The sequence below is a fragment of the Leucopleurus acutus genome (assembly GCF_964270905.1).
Source record: "Leucopleurus acutus genome assembly, chromosome: 6".
Classification (NCBI taxonomy): Eukaryota; Metazoa; Chordata; class Mammalia; order Artiodactyla; family Delphinidae; genus Leucopleurus; species Leucopleurus acutus.
Window position 1 is genome coordinate 60152023 of NC_139149.1, and position 23764 is coordinate 60175786.

Sequence of the window (23764 nt, forward strand, 5' to 3'; positions counted from 1 at the left end):
GGGAGGTGCTGAAAATGTTCTAAAAATAGAGAGTGGTGATGGGTGCATCAGTCTGTGCCTATATTAAAAACCACTAAACTATATACTTTAAAGGGTGAGTTTTATAGTATGTGAATTATATTTCAATAAAGCTATTATTTTAAAAAGGACATGCAGCATTCAAGGGTCAAGGTTTAGTAAAAATAACTCTTTTGACTTGTTCATCAAGGTCATTGCTCAGTGAAGCTAGCTAGCATTTTTCTTTAACTGCAAGTGGATGGTCATAAAGAATACAACTACTAGTACAGTTTAGCATCACAGCTTTGATTTGCGCTAAAACACAGCAGTTTTAGCCACCATCAGTGAAAATGTCTATACAAGAAAAAAGGCAAATAAACTGTACTATTATTATGAAAAGTAGTTTGATATCAAGGACCTCTGACAGGGTCTCAGGGATCCTCAGAGATCCACAGACCACACTTTGAGAATGCTGCTCTAAACCATAGCTTCAGAAGGCTCAAATGCAATTAAAGGCTTTCTAAGCACAGACAATTCCTATTTTCTAAGTATATATCACAAATTCCTCAAAAGAAAAAATACTATTACTTCAAAAAATTAAATCCAAGTGTCCCAATTTAAGAGTTTAGAATCACTGACTCAGTGGAAGGTTATAACAGCACAATCTCCACAAAAACCCAAATAATGACGTAAAAGAGTAAAAGTAAGAATTTAGTGTACAACAAAGGATTCAATAAAACACTATCTAAATAAATAACAGCACTAAGGTAATGAGGATACTATCTTTTAAAAGAGATTTATATTTTTATTATTAAATAATTATGTACTACTTAATTCTTAACACAACAAAGAGTAGACTTCCAAAATTTCTACCCATGCTATCAATAATAACATATCTAACACAGCTAGGTTTAAGTACTTCACACTTGTAAGAATAAACTATCACAGAACTGAAGAATTTTAGGTCTAGAAGGTACCCTAGATATAGTTACCTAGGCCAACAGCTGCATTTTACATGCTGAGAAAACTGAGTTTGCAAGAGAAAAAGTAACTTAGCCAAAACCACACAGGCTAGCTAATGGGCGAGACAGCATAAACAGTACCTACTCCCAGTACCATGTTTTCACTATACCAACCTGATTGCCCAACCAAATAAAATGCATAGAACATTTAATTTACATCACACCAAGAACAGCCAAGACACCTTACATGCCAAATAAAAATTTTGTGATGCTTGAGAGTACCAATCAGATGTGAAAAATGTACAAAACTAAGTGACGAAAAACAAATGTAATTGGCATAACAGAGAAATGAATCTTTGACTTCAAAAACTACAATCTTTCAATGAAGAACAATTTGAAACACGTTTTGGTGTTGACTTTTCACAAAGACACAGGGAAATGTATCATCACCTTTAAAGACAGCCAGATACTGATGAACACCTCACTGAACTTATCTATAGCATGACATGACTTGGAAAACTCACCTGCAGGACTGTCAGCATTCTCTCCGGGGTGTAGTTGTATACCAGTAGAATCTATAGAGTTTACTGTAACTGTCTGTAGATTTGGCAACTGACCAGTGCTTAGACTAACTGGAGTTGAAGTCAAGGCTCCACCTGCTGCAACTTGACCAAGCGTGAGTGTCTGAACAGGCGTCAAAGTTATTTGTTGGGCAGCAGTATTCTGTATTTGCAAATTCTGCAAGTTCTGAACCCCTTGTACTTGAAATGTTTGCCAAGTTATCTGTCCAGAAGGGGTCACTGTCTGTGCCTGAATTAAAAAGGTTCCAGGATTCAGCTGCAACTGAAGATTTTGCAAAGCCTGTTGTGATATATTCTGACCACTGGCTTGCACACCATGGATTGTCTGTGGTGTAATACCTTGCACAATTTGGGCTTGACTGGTTGACTGCTGAGACTCTTGAAGTTGCAGATGTTGTACAACAGGCTGTGCTGTAGAAACCTGAATATTCTGAGCCTGTGTCTCTTCAGAAACAGGCGACTGGATATAATTTCCCTGAAGATCTGAAGAATGGACTTGCCCACTAGTAGTAGTCAAGCTATTTGTATTTTGTTGTAATATACCTGTACTATCTATAGTAACAGGCAACTGTGATGAAGAGGATGTTGGCACAAATAAATCTGTCTCAGTATTAGTTTCATTAATATCAGGAGAAACCCGCTCACCAGTCCTTTCTGAATTGTCTGAACTATCCATAGCTTGTCCTGTGTTTATCAAATGTCCATCAGCATTAATGCCTGCGGTCATTGTCTGAGAACTGCCCGAGAGTCCCAAAGAATCTAGATCGACACTATTGATTGGTACAAAGGTAATATTTCCTGGAAGACCAAGAGGCACATTAGCAACTACTTGGGTTTGGCCAGGAAAGGATGAACCACCAATTGCAACTCCCTGAACCTGGACTTGACCAGTCTGTGGTATGAGATTCTGGATATTAGCAGGAGGTGTTCCAGAGGCAAGCAAGGTTTGATTAGAGCCAGGAATGATCTGAATTTGACCACTTTCTTGATTTATACCCCCATTATCTGAAGAGCCTGTGAAACCAATCTGAACCTGCTGACCATCTGATGACTGAATCTGTGGTATTACTTGATACTGAACATTGGACACTGTACCATTTGATGAATCTGATCCTGGTGCAACTGAAAATATTTGCTGATTCTGCAAATTCTGAAGGGGAAGGACATACTGCCCACTGGAAGTAGCAGCACTTGGAATCTGTACTAGATTACCAGCTTCATCTTTTATAGTTGTAGGTGTGGCTGACAAAACCTCCCATCGGTTTGGTGCTCCTCCTAACTGTGCAGAAGCCAAATCACCTGTCTGGATAAAGAAAACAAAAAATGTTATGTGATATGTATTTGTGGTACATTTAATCCAATCCTCAAAAAACTGATATAAATCCTACCACCTGAAAATAAAAGTTCTCTTAGTAACACAACACAGCTCAAATACAGAAGTACTATATAAACTACAATAATCATCATTTCCAATTTTGTTAGTTATTGCAAAGATAAGCCATGCTATCTGAGCAGGAAAAAAGTTCAATTAGAATATTATTTGTTTTATGACTACCAACGGATTTTCTAATCCCTCACCTATGATCTACAGTTAAAAATAAATAAATAAAAGTAGAAGTAGCTAGAGAAAAGATTACGGACAGCTCAAACCAAACATACCTCACTGAAAAGAGTTCAAAACGTATAAAACTCACTAAAAACATACCACTAAATCAGGTACATTACATACGCATATGAAAAAGAAATATCAGAGCAGTGTCATCAGTTCCCTGAGTTAGAAAAAGTTAAGATTTGTATATTACTGCTATCAATGTAATTGATAGCAACCTTAAATCAAACAATTAAAGCTACTCTTTCATGGCATGTATTAAGGTACTCCAGAGTAAACTCAGGGTGAGGGCGATTCCTTTAGTGAGCCATCAAATTCTTTTTCCCATGAACAACTAAAAAAATATGAGACCTTAAAAAATTTTAATGAGGAAAGGTTATTGCCCTGTGACCACCACTGCAAAGTCAGCCCATCTGAAAGGTTTTTCTAGAATCTAAAAGCTGGAGGATATAGACTTGCTTTACCTACTATTTCTACCTAAGTCTGCAGAAGAATGCTAGACATATACATTTTGTATTCTGTGACCTGCTAGAATCTCAGATATCATCTCCATATTTTATGGATTAGACAAGACTAGAAAAATACCAATGGAGGAAAGTAGAAAGCAATAAAACCCAACAAATCAATGTCAATTTTTTTTTGACATTGACATTCAAAGGGTAAATTTTTTAAGGAATAATAACAGTAACATCTAACATTTGAACCGTTCTTTTATATGCCAAAAACCACTTTTATATGCCAAGAACCATGATAGGGATTTATAAGATTATATCACCTGTTGCTTACAACTATCCTATGAGGTATTATGACTATCCCCATATCACAGATGACAAAATTGACAGACAAAAATCACACAGCTATCAAATGGCCAAAACAGGATTTAAAACTAAGCCAGTCTAACTCCAGAAGCCAGGCTCTTAAATACTATACCATACTTGTCTCCCACTAAGACCAGGGGTAAAGATGTGGGGAATGAGACCCTATATGAATTAATCACCATCAAAATAATGCCATCCCTAACCCATTTCCTTCTAGATCTGTATATGATTTCCCATAACTCCACACACCACTAGACAATGAGAACATGAGCATATCTAGCCCAGAATTCTCAACCTAGGATCCATGCCTGGGATTCAAGGGATCTTTAAATCCTCTAAAATAGCATACCAACTTTTTGATAGAGGGCCTGGGGTGGGGATGGGGGCAATGGTATCTAGAGTTTCTTCATATTCTCACAGGGGGGTCTTGTGACCATAAAAAAAAAAAAGGTTAAGACAAATACTGTTCTCTCAACATAAACCATTCCACAAAATTTAATACAAATATTGTACAACGAGATGAACCTAAAAATTTAAGAAGACTCACTACCTAATTTTCATGTACACACACAGTTGAAGAGTATATATTTCAATAGATGAACCAGTGTAATGACTCCATTCAAGACATTTGAGCCTATCTGCCAAGATGAAATAAGGATGAATAAGCCCATGAGATATATAAGGTCATCTTCAAGTGGTTCACAATCTATCCAAGCAGACATACACATACAAGCTACTACTATGTGAATAGTGGTGTACACTAGGCATATAATCAGAACACTTTGGGGGAACATAGAAAAATGAAAATAAAAAGATTTCACATAAGAGATTTTTAAGTAATTGTGGATAAAATTTAAGATTTCACTGTGTGTGGTTAGGAAGCAGAAATACAGGCATTAACAAGGTATAGAAATAAAGTCACAGACTTTTAAGAGACTCTAAAAAAATAATGTGTAGTTTGGAGTTCGAGAGGATCCAGAAAACATTCATATTCATAGAAAAGAGTAACGGAGAACAGGACTAGACATTTTTATCAGGGCCTGTAGTAAATGGTTTCACAGGTCCTACTAACGAGTTTGGACTTTATCCTACAGATAGTGAATGAAAGCTATAAAAGGTTTTGAGGCAAGTGAGTGGCGCAATCAGATCTGTGCTTTATAAAGATAAACTAAGACCTAGTGAAGGAGACTGAAAGGCTGAAGACAATAAAGGCAGAGAAACCGTAGGACCCAGTACAAATGTCCAGGCCTGAACTAAAATAGTGATCTATCTTTTAAACACAAACATTTAAACTTATCAAACTTAAATTGTTAAAATGAAGCACCAGACTTTAAAAGTAGCCTACATTCTTCAAATTCTACCTGGTATAAAAATTACAAGCTTAAGTAATCTTTCCCTATATTAGAGTAACAATTCATGTTTCACTTCAGTCTCTTGGCTTTTTTTTTTTTTTTTTTTGCAGTATGTGGGCCTCTCACTGTTGTGGCCTCTCCTGTTGCAGAGCACAGGCTCCAGATGCGCAGGCCCAGCGGCCATGGCTCACGGGCCCAGCCGCTCCACAGCATGTGGGATCTTCCCGGACCAGGGCACGAACCCGTGTCCCCTGCATCGGCAGGCGGACTCTTAACCACTGCGCCACCAGGGAAGCCCAGTCGCTTGGCATTTTAAATAAACTAAAGATATTTAAATCTATCCTTTATACTGAAATCTACACTAAAGTATAGTGCTTCAAATCCAATTCTTATCTTCTTAAGGTTATTGTTCACCTATGGAGAACCAACCTTGAATTTTTTCTGACCGGCATTAAATATACAATTTTTCAACTTATACCAAATATAGTATCTTACATACAAATTAATTTTACAATGCAGTCATTCGTAGGTATCCCCAGGATATTGGTTCCAGGACCCTGCAGATACCAAAATCCCCCATGCTCAATTCCCTTACATAAAATGTATACTACAGGCAGACCTCCAAGGATGCAGAACCCACAGATATAGAGAGACAACCGTACTGGCATTTTGTCTCTTTTTCATCCTTAAAATAAAAAGTCAAATTTATGGCATCTGAGTATTTTTTTTAACAAAATCTTAATAAGAGCAGATATTCAACCATAAGTGAACAGCTTTCTAGTTCAAGAAATTCCTTGAAAATACATACAACTACTCAAATGACAAGTCTGAATAAATACTAGAACCCCCTTCTCCAGAAGCTAAATAAAAATAAACTACAGTACCACTTTTCCCAACAATGCAGGCCATTAATTGAAGGGAAATCTCCAAACCTAGGACAAAATGATATACTTGAACTTTTTTCAGTAAACCTAAGGTTAAAAGCATACATAAAAACTATTTATGAACACTGAAACAAGAATACTAGACTTTCATAATATAAGCTAAGACTATAAATGCTTAGAAGAAGGGAGTACATTGCACTAGAAAGGAAAAAATTCATAACTGGGTTCTAGCCTAGCTAGAACTGTGGAATCATGTGTGATTTAGAGCAGGACCTTATGGGAAAAGTATTACCTTGCAGGGTCATAAGATCCTAAAGAAAGTGTTAAGCGTCATAAACTGTAAAGCACTATATAATCCTATATTATCCTTATGATAACTAAGATTATGAAGACAGATTTGAAAAACATCCAATTGAGCTTAGCATAATGAGCAATAAATACTTACTGAATGAATAAAAGTATTTTAAAATTATTGCAAAGGAAATGATAGGAAAAATGAATAAAACTGACCTTGAGATATTACAGTCTTCAATGAAAAACTCTACACCAATTTTAAACCAATTCCACAATAACCCCCCAATATTTCAAAACTACAAAGCCTACTAAAACCATTCATTTGTAAGAGAAATTTCGTCAGCAGCATACCAAAAAAATAGGTAAATTAGAATCTGAGACCAAAAAACAGTTGTAAGAATGTGTGATGGGGCTTCCCTGGTGGCACAATGGTTAAGAATCTGCCTGCCAATGCAGGAGACACAGGTTCAAGCCCTGGTCCAGGAAGATCCCACATGACATGGAGCAACTAAGCTCGTGCGCCACAACTACTGAGCCTGTGCTCTAGAGCCCATGAGCCACAACTACTGAAGCCCGCGTGCCTAGAGCCCTTGCTCCAAAACAAGAGAAGCCACCGCAATGAGAAGCCCATGCACCACAACGAACAGTAGCCCCTGCTCACCGCAACTGGAGAAAGCCCACACACAGCAACGAACACCCAACACAGCCATAAATTAATTAATTAATTATTTTTAAATGTGTGATGTTAGGCTACTGGAAACACTACAAAGGGAGGGAGACATAAAAACACATATCCCAAGCAAGAATTAGTATTTGGTTTGGATTCAAGATAACCCTCTTCATTAAGTCTACACATTAAAAGAAAAATCCACCAGTGTTTCTCTCAGTAATTCTAATATTCTTATTGACAAACAAAACACCTATTAACATGGACACTGGCATTACTGTAAAAGGTTGTAACTGAAGGTAATCCGAGTTTCCATCTGTATACAAACACATAATCACATGGTAAATAAGACCACATCCAAGAGTAGCCCTGGGACACTGCTATAGCAAATTCATTCATTACAAGGGCATTCTCCACTACAACCAGGCATAAAATGGGGACACACACACACACACACACACACACACACACACACCCACCCAAGGATATCTTCTCCATAACAGCTGTGTAAAGGAAAAAAATAAACTTCATACCAACTTGTTACATCACATTTAGAAAGGATTATTAACCTCTCAGTTAATGGCTTTATGAAAGCCAGAAATGGGCAAGGAAAGAATATAACTGGAAACAAGTGTGAAGCTAAGGTGAAAACAAACTTAAGAACCACTCTTAGGCAAGTACTAAAGTTTCTTAAAATCTTCAAAGGAATGGTAAAGAACACAGACTGCAGATACAAAAACAATTACCTAATGAATTCCTTACAATGACAGTGTAAGTCTTATTTGAAATAACAGCCAAAATAACCTTTTTTTGAAATAAGCTATTATTCACTTTGTAGTTCACCAACATTTACGTAGTAAATGAACACTAAATTTACAAGTTAAACTGAAATTCAGGCTATGCCTTTCATAATATTTACTTGTTCAATTTATTACACTGAATTACAAACGAAATAAACAAATTAGTAATTCACAGGTTCACACAAATGTAGATTGGACAAGTTAATATCTCATAAAGGTCTACTTTTTCTTTTCTTTTTTCTATAAATTTATTTATTTTATTTTTGGCTGCGTTGGGTCTTCGTTGCTGCGTGCAGGCTTTCTCTAGTTGCGGCGAGCAGGGGCCACTCTTTGTTGCGGTGCGCAGGCCTCTCATCGCAGTGGCCTCTCTGGTTGTGGCTCACGGGCTCTAGGCATGCGGGCTTCAGTAGTTGTGGCACGCGGGCTCAGCAGCTGTGGCTTGCGGGCTCCAGAGCGCAGGCTCAGTACTTGTGGCTCACGGGCTTAGTTGCTCCACGGCATGTGGGATCTTCCCGGACCAGGGCTCGAACCCGTGTCCCCTGCATTGGCAGGTGGATTCTTAACCACTGCGCCACCAGGGAGGCCCAAGGTCTACTTTTTCTATACCTTGATCTATTACTAAAACTACACAACTCTTAATAATAAGTATAAAAGCCTTGCCATCAAACCAATTTTGAGAGTCCACACTGTGGGACATTACAGGTGAGATTGCTTTGTGATTAGACCTATTCAGCTCTGTACTGAGGGTAACCAAACACTCTTGGCCAGGATCCAGGATGAACACATAACATACTCTAACAAATTCTAAATTGAAAATATGTAAAGCAAATCTGCAGTACAGCTATTGGCTTTTCAATGCCCTTTTAATCTTAAAATACCAAACTAGGGCTTCCCTGGTGGTGCAGTGGTTGGGAATCCGCCTGCCAATGCAGGGAACACAGGTTCGAGCCCTGGTCCGGGAAGATGCCACATACCGCGGAGCTCCTAAGCCTGTGCGCCACAACTACTGAGCCTGCACTCTGGAGCCCACGAGCCACAACTACTGAGCCCACGCACCACAACTACTGAAGCCCACGCGCCTAGAGCCTATGCTCCACAACAAGAGAAGCCACCGCAATGAGAAGGCCTCGCACCACAACGAAGAGTGGCCCCTGCTCGCCGCAACTAGAGAAAGCCTGCGCGCAGCAACAAAGACCCAACGCAGCCAAAAATAATAAATAAATAAAAAATGTTTTTAAAATGCCAAACTAAACTAGTATAAAGTTGCATTTTATGTGTATATTTCCCCTTGGTTTTAAACACAACAATACTATATGCAATGTGGTATCCTGAACTGGATTCTGAAACAGAAAATGGGCATTAGTGGAAAAATGGTGATATCAGAACAAAATCTATAGTTTAGCTAATAACACTGTATCATTGTTAATCTCCTAGTTTTGACAAATGTACCATGGTTATACTAACATTAGAGGAAGCTGGGTGAAAGGTAAAAGGTACCTCTCAGTTCTATCTTTGAAACTTTTGTGTAAATATGAAATAAACCCAAAATAAAATTTTTAAAAAGCACAGCTCCAAAAAATCTCTCCCTAAACCTCTCATAATTCCCAGCAATTTGAATAAAGTAACATTATCCAAGCAAATTTTTAAGTGGGGAAAACTACTATGAAATCACTTAAATTCTTTCATTTTCTGAGATGTCCATGTCTAAAATTCATCTTTGAACTGGAAAAATAATTTTCCCATTCGCTAAGGCAAACATACTCAAGCAGTCTTACTAATTTTTACTCAGTGAAAAATGTTATGCACAGGTACCAAACATACAAAGAAAAAATGCTCAGACTGATTCTGGTCATGTTCATCTGGCGGGAAATGTGATGTCAGTAGAGATTTGGCAGTTCAGAGGAGCTGAAGAGGCATGGAAACAACTTCCCTACAAATATATGGCCACAGCAGGGTAAGGTTGGAGACAGTATTCTATTCTTTGGGTGAGACTCCTGTACATACACATATTTTTTACCTGTAACTTCCTCCTTCACTTCTCTCCTCCCCCAATCACTGAACTGGTATCTAAAAACTTGGTAAGTTGCAGTTACAAAAAGTTTTTTGTTCTATTTGAAAGATTAAAAAAGATAAGTAGAAGCAATCTGCTTTGCAATTTTACTCATGCAATGATTTTTAAGATAAACTTTTTTTGTGTGTGTGTGGCATTGTGGGCCTAACGAGATATAGTTCATAAAAGAGGTTTACCAGTCCATAAATTTGTTTAAAAAGTAACAATGCCTCTCACATACATGATTTTAAGCCTTTACATTTTAATCTGCTTACAAGAGGATAAAACCTAAAGTCATACTTTTAAGTCATTAAATCTACTCACATCCCTCTACAGTATAATTTCAAACACTAAAATTAAAAATACAATATTTAATATAGCTTAACATTAGCTTCACTTTTAATGCCTTGGAATACTAAGAATTTCCTGCAGACTATACCAAATATCAAACTTTTTTGTCCACAGTGACAATTCAAAATATCACAAAACAAACCGATTCCCATAATCCACATTAAAAAAAAAACAAACACGCAAAAATGATGAGAGAAGTTCCAATTATTTTAATAAGTGAACACATCTACATGTTAAACTAACGCAACAACAAAGATACAAACGAATATAAAATTCACAAAAATCTTAGAAACAGTTTATAGCTAATTGGTATGAAGCCCTCCTGTAACACTGGCCAGCTCCTCCCCCTGCCCCCGACAAACTAAAAATCCTATAAAGAGAATCCCACCACATCTTATCAGACTGGCAATCACAATAAAATGAAAATATAGCTTTGCCAACCAAATTCAACTAAGTATGGTATGCATTAGCATTAATGTAAATACTGATATAATTCCATACACGTACTTTTGTTTCTAACACTGGTATACCTATTCAATTTCAAGAGCCAAAGTACTACGTAACTTCGCCGATTTCAACGGTCACTTAAACTCCATTTATGAAAAATTACTGTAAATTTAAGTAGTCTGCAAAAACTAAAATTCGACAATTTAGAATGGCCATCAAAAAAGCACTCAAAAAGTATTCAAGTGTTCATTCTTGTATACAAGAGTAATTCAAAGAGTAAACCTTTGTTCCTTTTTGTAAAAAAACGATTTAACACTTAAATCGGTAAGATCTAGTAACTTCCAGCAGGAAAAGCCCCGAGTTCAAAAAATACTAGAAACTGAAGACACTGCCTCCGTAGCTGATACTATCTATGGCCGATAGGCTGTGCCTGAAATTTCCGTAGCGCTCGGCGAAGGAGTTTTCAGCACTGATACGAATTGCTCTAACATCCATTTTGGAGTCCTCTACCCCCACCCTCTCAGACTTCATTTTGTAGTGAATTTGGATGGAGGTGCCGCAGTGACAATGTAGAAAAAGCCTGGTCTGGCTTCTAATCCGAACAAGCATGCGAAAGAGCAGGAAAGGGCGCCCCGGCCGCGCGACCGTCCCTCTCCGGGAAGGCGCGGGCGCCGGGGAGGCCTTTCGGGCGGGATGGCGGGCGCGCCGCGGGCCCGGGATGGCGGGCGCAGGGCCTCGGCGGGGGCGGGCCGCGCGCGAGACTTACCGCTCCGGCGGCGGCGGGGGCCCCGGCTGCGGCGGCCGCCTCCTCCTCGTCGTCGCCCGGCGATGGTGGCCCTATCTTGCTGCAGGTAGCGGCCAGCAGAGCGAGCGGTGACGGCTGAGTGTCCTACCCCCGATGGGCGGGTTCAGAGAGGGAGACAGGGGGAGGGGGTGGCGGTTAGGGCCGGGCCGCGCTCGCACAGGAAGTGCGACTCGGGCCTCGCAGGCTGCACCCGGGCGAGCGCCAGCCCGCGCTCTCCTCCTCCTCCTCCTCCTCGCCTCCGGCTCGCACGCACACGGGCTCCACCGTCCGCGGGAAGGCGGGCGGCGGGCCGCGCGCCGGGCCTCCACCTTCCGCCCGGAATCCAGCCCCGGGAGGGCGCAAGCTCACACACACTCACACTCTCTCTCACTCTCACACACACACACACACACACAAAAAGACGGCGGGCGGGGGAGCGCGGGCGGGGTCGGAGCGTTGGCGCCTCGGGCGGGCAGCTCCCGGGGCGGGGGGAGGGGAGGAGAGAAGCGCGGAGGGAGGGGAGAGGCGAGGGGAGGAGAAAGCGGCGCGAGGGGGGAGCCGGGCCGGGGCTAAGCCGCTCCTCACCTGGGCCGCCGCCGCCGCCACCGCGCCGTTTCCGTGCTGCTGCTGCTGCAGATACTCGCCGTGGCCGCCGCCGCCGCTGTCCACGTCCAAGGCAGCCATTTCCTCTTGTTTCACGGGCTTTTCGGGAGCTGCAGGCACAGCGCGGGGGGGGGGGGTGGGGAGGAAGGCGGGTGGAGGAGAGGGAGGGGGCCCGCGGGCCGAGGCGAAATTACTCCGAAAGCCCGGACCGAGTCCCCTTCCCCTCCCCCACCCGCCCCCCGGCGGCGGCGGCGGCTGCTCCCTCCTCCCCTCCCGCTGCTGCCCCCGCCCGCCGCTGCCTGTAACCCTCCTCCTCCTCTTTCCCTCCTCCTCCTCCTCCCCGCGCTGCCCCTGCCCCCTCTCCTCTCCTCCCCTTTCCCTTCGCGCCGCTCGCTCTCACTCGCGCTCGCTCCTCTCGCACCGTCAGTCACTCACACGCTCGCCCGCCGCCCGCGCCCGCACACGGAGGGATACGCTCCCGGCGGCCCGGGCCGCCAGCCCCGGGCCCGGCGGGGACACTGCGTTGCTGGGGCTTGAGGGGTGGACGGTAGCTGGCGGGGAGGGGAGGGAGGCGGAGGGGATTGCGGCTTTCTGCCTCTCACAGACACTCGGTCGCACACAGGGGGCCGGGAGCCGGCGGCGGTGGCCCCCGGCTGGCTGTGGTCGGCGGTAGCGGCGGCGGCGGCAGCAGCAAGGGTTGCTCTCTCTCGGCTTTACGTACCGGTCATAGTGTGTTTAGGGCACCTCAGGCGGGGCTCCCCGCCGCCTTACACATGGTGAGGAGCGAAGGCGGCGGCGGCGGGAGAGGATGCGGGAAGCGGCGGCGGACACGGCCGGAGCGGTCCGGGGATTTTTTTTTCCTATTTTGATTGACTGTGCGGGAAACACAAAAGGTGGAGCCTCCAGCCCAAAAGGGGGGAAGAGGGTGACAGCCCGCCCGGAAGTTCCGCCCCTCTTCTCCGCGCTCATTCGCCACCACGCTCTTCGTAGGCAGTGCTCATTGGCCCGGATGCCCGTCCGTCACTCGCCCAGGCGGCGCGCTTCCTGTTTGCCCCCCGGGTGGAAGGGGAGAGACAATGAGCGGTCGTGGCGGCGAAGGTTCCCGAGAGCGGCCACGGCTCGCCTGTTACCCCGCTGTGGCCGCCTAGTTCGCCGGCTGCCGCTGCCAGGCCGAGGCGAAGGCCTCTTCCACCTTGCAGGCGCTCGGAGCAGGCCCCAGCAAGCTGTAGGGGGGCTGAGCTGGGGAGGAAATCCGTCCCCGGAGGATCCGGCTCCACTCGACGCTTCCTCCATCCCGGCGGCAGCCGGATCTCCCCAGGGCGCTCTCGGAGCCTCTGCTTCCCTGCGCTGCCAGGAGGCCGCCGCCGCTCAGCCCCGGGGCTGCTGCTGCGACCGCTGCTGCTACTGAGCAAACCGGGCCCGCCCCGCGAGCCCGGGAGGAGGGAGCTGGTATTGGGGGAGACACCCCCTCCGAGGCTGGAGGAGGATTTTCTCTCGCACACGTTCAGCTCTTAGATTCAGTCTGAGCCATCTCGTTCCCATCCCCCTTAGCCCTTGGTTTCCCAACCAGTCTCCCACTTTTACGTACCCTGGAAGCAGGCATTTTAAGCAGAAAAGAAATCTCAATTCACCTCACAGATAGGAGAGCTTTCATTCTGGCCAGTGGCACCAAAGCAGACAAATATATTTCATTTAATACGTAGTGCGTATATTCAAAGGGACACAATCCTTTAAAAAAAATGGTTTTTTCGGCCACATAATCATTTTGTTGCACAAACATAAATTATTCCCTGCTTCTTAATCGTCTTGGTAACGAGTGAAATATCTGAAAAAGCCCATCAATAATTGCCAGCATTTTTAAAATAGTGAATCTCAGCGAAGATTTTTTTTCTTGGAACATTTTAGTTACACTTTAATTAAAAATCCCGTTTCGCTTACTGGATTAGGTTAACACTCCTTTGCTCTTTGGCATGCTTGACATCTTGATGTCATCCTGGGTGGGAGAAATACTCAAGTTGTGTGGGTGTGTCTGTATGTTGCCAACTAAGAGACATCTCTGCCTATTACCTTTAGATCTAATTGCCAAGAGAGAGGTTAAGCTCAAGAGGTAGAAATGCTGTCCACCATACGCTTTTTGTTAAAAATCTGACTCCAAGAATTAGTGTTCCAACTGTGATTATTATATTTGTTTCGTAAATAAAGTTGTGCTGGGGGCTGGAGTTGTAAAGCCCAAGCACTTGAACTAGATTTTGTGTGCGCTAACTGAAAAGAATTTAAGAATTCTTTTATGAGAGACAGAGCTTGCATCTCAGTTTTTATATTTTCATCTTCCCATAGGATCAGAAACATTGCATGGTTAATGGGCACTTAATTGTACAAAAGACGGAATTTCCAGGGAAATGACCTAAAAACCACAAACATGCAAAAACAAGACTTGAAATTTTAAATCTAAGAATGAAGTTGATGTCTTCTAACAGTGAGAACTTTTGTCTCATAAGTAGAAGAATCACTTTTTAAAGTAAATTGTATAAACTCTCCCTGTACCATTTTACACTTAAATTCTAAAGGAAAATTAAAGTGTTATAGAATAAGCTGATTTTTGAAGAAGAAAAAGAGGGATGGGAGGCTTCAGGGGAGGACAAGTGAAAACAAGTGGAGTGGGAGAGAGGGAGGGAAGTCACAGTATTGTCACTCTTTCTACTGACATGGATGTAGTGGATAGAGAATAGCTCTTTCCCTAGAAGAGATACTTCAGACATTTTCAGGTGTTTTTCTAGGAGTGGGGATGTGTTTTATGAGTCTAAGCATACTACCTCCATGCCCCTTTCACAAAGTCTTAGTCTAGCCACCCATAGAAAGCAAAGTACTTGGCCACAGAAATTCAGTTCATTTCCTCACTGATACCAATTGACAAATGGAAATAAAAAATCATTTTCAAACATTTTTGGTCCATATACCATTCTGACAAGATGCGAAAACAGTTCATCTAATCTAACTGGAGAAATAATAACCTACCAGAGCTAACTATTCTGCTTTTAAGAGACACATATACCAAAAGTATCACTACTACATAATCAGATTCAGAGGACCTGCTCAGACCACACTGAAAAGAGTTATTGTCATGGAATATCTTAAGAAGACTGGAAATGAAGGTAGTCTCTGGAAAGAACATCTTTTCTTAGCTATTCCAGTACTGTAGTCAAATCTTGAAATACAATTTGTGTTAATTAAAAGATATTTGTTTTTCGGTAGAAGACGGCCTCTCAATGGCACTTACTGCTACATTACATACGAACTCAGAAATTGCAGTTGCTTATCAAGAAGGGAAGCGCTGTGCTGGATATTATTTATACTTTCTCCTTTCCAAAGATGATTTGAGGAAGCTCTATGCTGGTCACTGTTTACATCACAGCAGGAGATCTGAATGTCACTTTATTTTCCCTTTTTCTCAATTTCCTCACTTACTTTTTTAAATCTTATTTGTGTTTTTGTAAGTTAAATCCTTTGGAAACCGTGATGAATGTCAAAGGGCCTCAAAGACCTACAGACCCACTGGCATGACATCTTCATGCATCTTCAATCCCCTTTTTCTCTACAAAGAGAAGAGGGCACTAAATAATACTTGGTTCACATCTGCAGGAGCCTAGCCATTCTGTATTAAAAACAGCGACAGCCCTGGTTAACTGCACCACAGCTAAAGGGCTCTGCCCTTTCCTTCACAGCCCCTACTGCCTTTCTTCCCTTCTGAACATCTATTAAGTGAACAGTATTAAATTGCCAATATTCACCCATTTTTTGCCTAAAAAGGTGGCAATTTTGTATAGTTCCACCTAAGTCAATGTCTATTTAACATAAAATTTGTTGAATTTGTTGCTATGATTGTGACCCTCCTTTTACCCACCTCTGAATCTCTTCAGCTTGTGTACACTGGATTTCAAGAATCTTCAAGTTTGTTCTACTTAATCACTATCATATTTCAGAAGTATTCTAGTTGACATTGACTAGGTGTACTTAACCTCCTTCATATTTCATATCTTCCCTACTTTCTCAAAAATATACCTCAAAAGGGCTTCCCTGGTGGCGCAGTAGTTGAGAGTCCGCCTGCCGATGCAGGGGACACGGGTTCGTGCCCCGGACCGGGAAGATCCCACATGCCGCGGAGCGGCTGGGCCCGTGAGCCATGGCCGCTGAGCCTGCGCGTCCGGAGCCTGTGCTCCGCAACGGGAGAGGCCGCAACAGTGAGAGGCCCGCGTACCGAAAAAAAAAAAAAAAAAAAAAAAATATATATATATATATATATATATATATATACCTCAAAAGCCGTGTCTCCTGTCTTATTTTTACTTAGTCTACCAAAAAGAGAGCTTTTTGAGGTTTTGCTATGTGCCAACTCCTTTGCATCTTTAATCCTCACAGCCCTAATAGGTAAGTATCATAGGTTCATCATTGTATAGATAAGGAAACTGAGGCTAGCAAGGTTTTCAGACTTGCTCAGTGTCATTTTCAAATAAATGGCAGAGTCAGGCTTCAAACCCACGCGTCAGTCTCACCAATCAACATATCAAGTCTTCTTAAATGATCAACTGAAAAGACTCACTTACCCGTTATGTAAAAAATAAAGAAAAGAGAAAAGATAAACACAATAAAGTAGATCAAACATACATATTTATAAGGAAGATCATTTTTTTTTTTTTCAGTACTAGGGCCTCTCACTGCCGCGGCCTTCTCCCATTGCGGAGCACAGGCTCTGGACGCGCAGGCCCAGCCGCTCCGCGGCACGCGGGATCCTCCCGGACCGGGGCACGAACCCACGCCTCCTGCATCGGCAGGCGGACCCCCAACCACTGCGCCACCAGGGAAGCCCAGGAAGATCATTTTTAAAGCAAGTCTTCTTAGAATGTGAACTCCTTGTGTTAGGGGTCATATATTTTGAATGCTCTAACCAATACTGAACACGTTGTGGATGTTTAATTAATACTAAGCAGAAAGACTGTCAAGACAATTATCTTGTGGGAAAATGAATGATGAATTAAAAAATTACAATTAAGCAATACATACTGTATGATAAAATTTCTTTGACCTTATAATAGTTCACCTCTTTCAAGATCAACTTTCCCAAGTGAGTTAGACCCTTATTTTCATTCAAGTTCCACACCAATGATATCACCATGGTACAAAAGGACTGATATTTTTACAATTCAAGAAATCCCATTCTTTTCATTCAGGCTATTGATGTCCCTGGGTATTCTAAATTTTCTAAGTATCCGTAACACTTCTGAAGTCATCTTCATGTCAGTCCAGGAAGCTTAGTCTACTGCCATATTTCTGAGTTGTTGCAATTTTCTAAGAAAAGGTGGATTATGCATTTCTACCTTGTTAATAATCTGTCTTAGAAGAATATACAGTGCTAGAAAGTATCTTGTGAATTATCTTTCTTTGAATAATATAAAAATGCTAGAAATTCTCTTGGTTATAAGTTAGCAAACTTATGAGGTAGCTTTACTTAAAAATATTAACACTTAAAAATATACTTAAGGGACTTCCCTGGTGGTGCAGTGGTTAAGAATCCGCCTGCCAATGCAAGAGACACGGGTTCAATCCCTGGTCTGGGAAGATTCCACATGCCGCGGAGCAACTAAGCCCGTGCGCCACAACTACTGAGCCTGTGCTCTAGAACCCGCGAATCACAACTACTGAGCCCACGTGCGGCAACTACTGAAGCCCACGTGCCTAAGAGCCCGTGCTCTACAACAAGAGAAGCCACCGCAATGAGAAGCCCGCGCACCGCAACGAAGAGTAGCCCCTGCTCGCCGCAACTAGAGAAGGCCCGTGCACAGCAACGAAGACCCAATGCAGCCAAAAATAAACTTATTTTTTAAAAAAAGATTATTATAAAAAAGTATATATATATACTTTAATAATACTTAAAAATAAATAAACCTGATGCCATTAAGTTGTGGTGTCTCTCAATGATGAACAATAACCTTCAACATGAAGTGTATTCAAATTTATTTCATGATTAAATCTCTATCTTATAATGGAATTTTTTGTTTTTGTTTGTTTGTTTTTGGCCACACGGTGTGGCTTGTGGGATCTTAGTTCCCTGACCAGGGATCAAACCCCGGGCCACGGCCGAGGTGCCAAGTCCTAACCACTGGACTGCCAGGGAATTCCATTTTTCTATCCTTTAATTCTATAAGCCAGACAGATCTACCAACTATTCTCAAAAAGAGCCAACAATGCCCAAGGCCTAGTTAGATGAGGTAAGAGAAAGAGGAAAAAATAAAGAATGAGGTGGCAGAGAGCAAGCTGGATAGAACTGTAGAAAATATTGAAAAGAGTTTTTACCTTCCTTGAGGAATAGAATTTTTCCAATTACCCAAACAATGGCTGAAATGCTGCACCATGTCATCACTCCATTTCAACTCTAGAGTCGAGTAAAAAAATAAAAGCAATTATACACACACATATATTTATTATATATAGAAATATCGGTGTACATATATACACATTATATACAGTAAAATGCACAATGATTAATAAATTATGGTATATTCATTAAATAACATTTAAAATAAATGAAAGATGATTCATCATGGATAAATCTCAAAAATAATAGTGAGTGAAAAAAAATTATAGTAGAATAAACAGTATACCACCATTTATATAAAGTTTAAAAACATACCGACTTATATTCTATACTATATATGGATACATGTGGAGTAAAACTATAAATCTTGCATGGGAATGATAAATACTAAATTTTAAATGTTGATTACCCTTGGTATGGAGAGAAGGATGGGATCTGAACAGATTTCATATTTCAAGTTTTTCTTAAGCTAGGCTGAGTATACTATCATTATGATATTTTTCTCTATTACTGCCCTGTTTGCCTGAAAAATTTCATAATCATTATTTTAAACAAACAAACAAAAAGAATAAATTAATACATGAGTCTATGGCAGAGGTATTAAAAATAAGCATGCCCAGGCAGCTGACTGACTGAAGGAGTGGAGGGGAGGGAGAGAATGATTCACATATGACTAAGTTTTCCAGCTTTAGTAACTGGAAAGATGAGCTGGGAATAAAGAATATAAAAAATGGAATGGGTATGGGACAGACAATCATGAGTGTGATTTTAGATGTGTTGAGTTGGAGGTGCTAGCAGGATATTCATGAGCTATCCAAGTTTACAGACTATTGTAAACTTGAACTCATAGCTAAAAAGAGAAGCAAATGCAGGGCAGGGATTTGGGTGCCTGTGAAATAACAGAAAATACATGTATTGCTCTCTGCCCCCTCCCCACACCCCCAGCCCTGTTCCTGGCACACAGCTCCTGTCACTCTTGTGATTTCCTAAGTGATAGTAGCACTAGGAGGATCTTTTGTTCAAATATTTGGCTTTGACCCTGGATCTTGACACAGAGCTCCTAAATCCCTTGGAATTTCCTGGATGATAGGAGTATCTTTTGTTCTAATGAGCTGACTTCAAGTGGGCTCCTGGATGGGGGCCAATTACTATAAAGACCAAGCCACGATTAGAAACTTGGAACTTTCAGCCCCACCCCCTATCCTCTGGAGAGGGGCTGGAAAATGAGTCAATAATCGGTCGTGCCTATGTGATGACGCCTCCATAAAAATCCCTAAAGTATGGAGTTCAGAGAGCTTCCAGATTGCTAGATGCTAGGAAGGTGGCATGCCAGGAGAGGGCATGGAAGCTCCTAACCCCTTCCCCAAACTTCACCATACGTATTTTTCATCTGTCTGCTCATCTATATCCCTTACGGTAAATGTGTCTTCCTGAGTTCTGTGGGACATTCAAGCAAATCATCAAACCCAAATATGATGTTGTAGGGACCCCAACTTATCGCTGGTCGGTCAGAAGTACTGGAAACAATCTAAGACTTGCAACTGGTGTCTGAAGTGGGGACAGGCTTGTGGGGCTGAGCCTTTAACCTGTGAGATCTGACCCTAATTCCAGACAGTGTCAGAACTGAATTGTAGGACATCCAGCTGATGTTGGAGAACTGGTTAGTGCGGGATTAAAAACACGCATCTGGGGACTTCCCTGGTGGTCCAGTGGTAAAGAATCCACCTTCCAATGCAGGGGATGCAGGTTCGATCCCTGGTCAGGGAATCAAGATCCCACATGCCAAGAGGCAACTAAGCTGGTGCACCACAACTACTGAGCTTGGGCACCTCAGCTAGAGAGGCTGTGTGCCGCAAACTACGGAGCCCACGTGCTCTGGAACCCACGCGCCACAGCTACAGAGCCCACGCACCCTGGAGCCCGTGCACCACAACTAGAGAAGAGAAAAACCCAAAGGCCACAACTAGAGAGAAGCCCAAGTGCTGCAACAAGGAGCCCACACACTGCGACGAAAGATCCCGCATGCCTCAACAAAGATCCTGCGTGCTGCAACTAAGACCCGACACAGCCAATAAATAAATAAATATGTAAGTTTTTTTAAGAAAACACACATTTGGTGACTAGAAGTGAAGTGTTCTGAGGATTATGACTGTGACAGTAAAAAGAGAAGCCAGGAGTTTTCCCCAGACAAAGCCCTTAACATCTTCATACGCCTCTGTCCATTCTCCAAACATGAACAAGTCTCCCATCTTTAAAACCCCTCCATGTGACTCTGCAGTTTTCTTTAATTTTTGTCTTCTTTCTTTCCTTTGCTTGCCCAAGGTCTCAATAACTTGCTCTCTACCTACTGCCTTACTAATGCAATGCTACATCAGTTTCTATCCCTACCATGCTACCTGAAATTGCTCTTAAAGGTCTCCAATGACTTCCTTATTGCCAAATCCATGGATTGTCCCTACGCAGATTTTCATTCTTTTTCGGCATTTGACACTGTAAACATTTCGTCCTTAAACTTTCTCCTCCCTTGAAAGGTCATCGGCTTTCTGGTTTTCTCTCAAATGGGTATTTCTCTATATCTTTGCAATGCTGTCCAATAAAACTATGATGAGGGGAACATTTTGTTTGCACTGTCCATTACAGTAGCCACTAATCACACGTGGCTAGTGAGCATTTGAAATGTGGCTATTGTGACCCAGGAACTGAGTTTTTAATTGTATTTAATTTTAATTAATTTAAATTTAGATGGCCACACGTGGCTAGTGACCACCATACTGGACAGTGCAGGTTTAGTGTTTCTTTCCCTCCTTCCAGCTCCTAAATGATGAACATTACTCCAGACTCAGGTTTTGATTCCCTGAGCTTTTCTTTACAAGCTCATCCCCTGGAAGCTCGACCATTCCTGCAACTTCAGCCATCTCTAAATTCAATCCCAAATCTCTGTAATTGTCTCCTGTCACCTGAGTTCCAGTTCCATAACCTCAAGCACTGTAAATTCCTCTGGAATGTCTCACTTTCACCTCAAACTCAGAATGTTCAAAGCTAAACTGATAACTTTCTACAGAACCAGCTCCCCTCTCCCTTGTGACTTTCCTATCTCTGACAGCAAGGTTCTCGTTTTCTCAGATGCCCATACATGAAATTGCCTTTGACACATTTCTCTCTTTCTTCTCTTGCTGGCAGCCAGTTACGAGGTGCTAACAAGTTTTCCTGCAGAATCTCTCTCAGCTACCCTCTGAAACCACAAAATTTATTGAACCCTATTCCATAAGATACTGCTTGGTCTCTACTGCCAAGAAGCAGATAATCCATTTAAGAGACAAAAGATAAACATACACAAATCCAGATAAAACAGAAGAGAAATAACAAAGTCTAAAGTCCACTACATACATTGCTAAAGGAGTATCTTCCAAATTCAGAAATCACTGAGGGTTAGACAGCTCCTTCTGAAAGAGATCAAAGGGTGCTTTGCCCTGTCTGGACTTCTGTAGCTCTAGATGGTACTCCAGACTTTCCTGTGCCCTTCTTTTCTGCATCTGCCACCAAATTAACCTTCCATTGCCTCAAAAATGTTAGTGAGGGCTTCCCTGGTGCCACAGTGGTTGAGAGTCCGCCTGCCAATGCAGGGGACACGGGTTCGTGCCCCGGTCCGGGAAGATCCCACATGCCACGGAGCGGCTAGGCCCGTGAGCCATGGCCACTGAGCCTTCGCGTCCGGAGCCTGTGCTCCGCAACGGGAGAGGCCGCAACAGTGAGAGGCCCACGTACCGCAAAAAAAAAAAAATGTTAGTGATTCTCATGATCTAATGCATACAAACCCCTCACTGCCCTATGTGTGTAATCACTCCTACCCCTGAACCTTTACTCACTCTACCACCAGGTTTGTCCTGCCCTCTCCCCTGTGCTCTTGCAAATTCAAACAAGCTTTTAAGCCTCAGTTCAAGTCTTAACCTCTTCCATAAAGCCATTACTTCCAGCAATTAGTAATTCCCTTGCTTTTAATTTTCCAAGACACATAGAGTATATACCCTTAATATTACGCTTAATTCATGACCACGTTGTCACCACTGTTTCAATCCTACATGTTTTGTGCCCCAGCATGATGTCTCACCCTTTTTCTGTGACTTGTAAGTGGTGATTCTCAAGGAAGGAGAGGAGTATGATTTGAAAAGAAAACAACTCTTCATTTGTCCCACTGGGACTTTTTTTTTTAAAGCTATGACATTAACTTATTTGAATTTCAAATATTAAAAGAAAATGTTAGATTTTTTATGCTTTATCAAAAGAGACATGTTTGATATAAGTTCAGGAAACAATTCTATTTGTTGAGCAAAGAGAAAATAATGAACAAACATCTATTAAATGGTTCATTGATTTCAATACACCACGATTTTGTATTCTGTTAAGATGAAAGTCTCAGACATCTTATTTTCATGGAAAAACTGCTAGTGATATGACCTGCTGATTGTAAAGGGGCCACAAAACTAGCATTCACCAGCTGAACAAATCATCACAAACTTGTAAGGAAATCTTTAAATGTCTTTATTATATATCGTTTGATATAGATAAAATATGTGCAATATATATGTAAATTATAAAGCATAATAAATAATAACTTAGGTGACTCTACCACCTAATAAGATATTTCTGGTATTGATAGACTACCCAGAATACAAGTGTTCTCTCATCCCTGACAGCAAATGTCACTATTTTCTTTTTTTGGGCCGCACCACGTGTCTTGTGGGATCTTAGTTCCCTGACCAGGGATTGAACCTGGGTCCTTGGCAGTGAAAGCTCGGAGTCCTAACCACTGGACCGCCAGGGAATTCCCAAAGCATAATTATTTGCTCTAGTTATATATATTCCAGTGAGTTATTAGTTTAGTCTACTACATTAAAAATACACTTAATGTTTTTACTTAGAATATTAATATTTAAACTCTATAGTTAATATTCCTTTCTTACTCATAGCATTTGAATTATTTTATTTCTAGCATGCTTATTTACTCACCTAATGAGTTTTCATTCTTTTACTCTATTTTGAACATTGTGATTTCATATTACTATGAGATGATCTTTCTTCTTCATATTTCCTCCACCTTGAATTGAATAAGCCACTTACCTGCTTCTGTTCCTAGTCTACTCAAGTCTTTTCATTCCTTCTTTGTATTGACTGTCCCTCCCTCTCGTTTTGTATAA

General features: G+C 41.9%; 1 protein-coding gene across 2 annotated transcripts in view; it reads right to left on the reverse strand.

Moving 5' to 3' along the window:
- SP3 (Sp3 transcription factor) overlaps positions 1-13074 on the reverse strand; it is a 64559-nt gene extending 51485 nt beyond the window's left edge. Inside the window, exons 1-4 of one of the 2 annotated variants that reach the window (XM_082841276.1) lie at positions 12921-13074; positions 12182-12309; positions 11579-11701; positions 1484-2843 (exon numbers count right to left, since the gene is read on the reverse strand). In XM_082841276.1, coding sequence (XP_082697402.1) covers positions 1484-2843; positions 11579-11701; positions 12182-12309; positions 12921-12927 — 1618 coding nt within the window. In that variant the 5' untranslated portion in view covers positions 12928-13074. The remainder of the gene's footprint in view (positions 1-1483; positions 2844-11578; positions 11702-12181; positions 12310-12920) is intronic. The other variant, XM_082841277.1, reaches the window with a different exon arrangement.
- Between the last annotated feature and the right edge of the window lie 10690 nt (positions 13075-23764).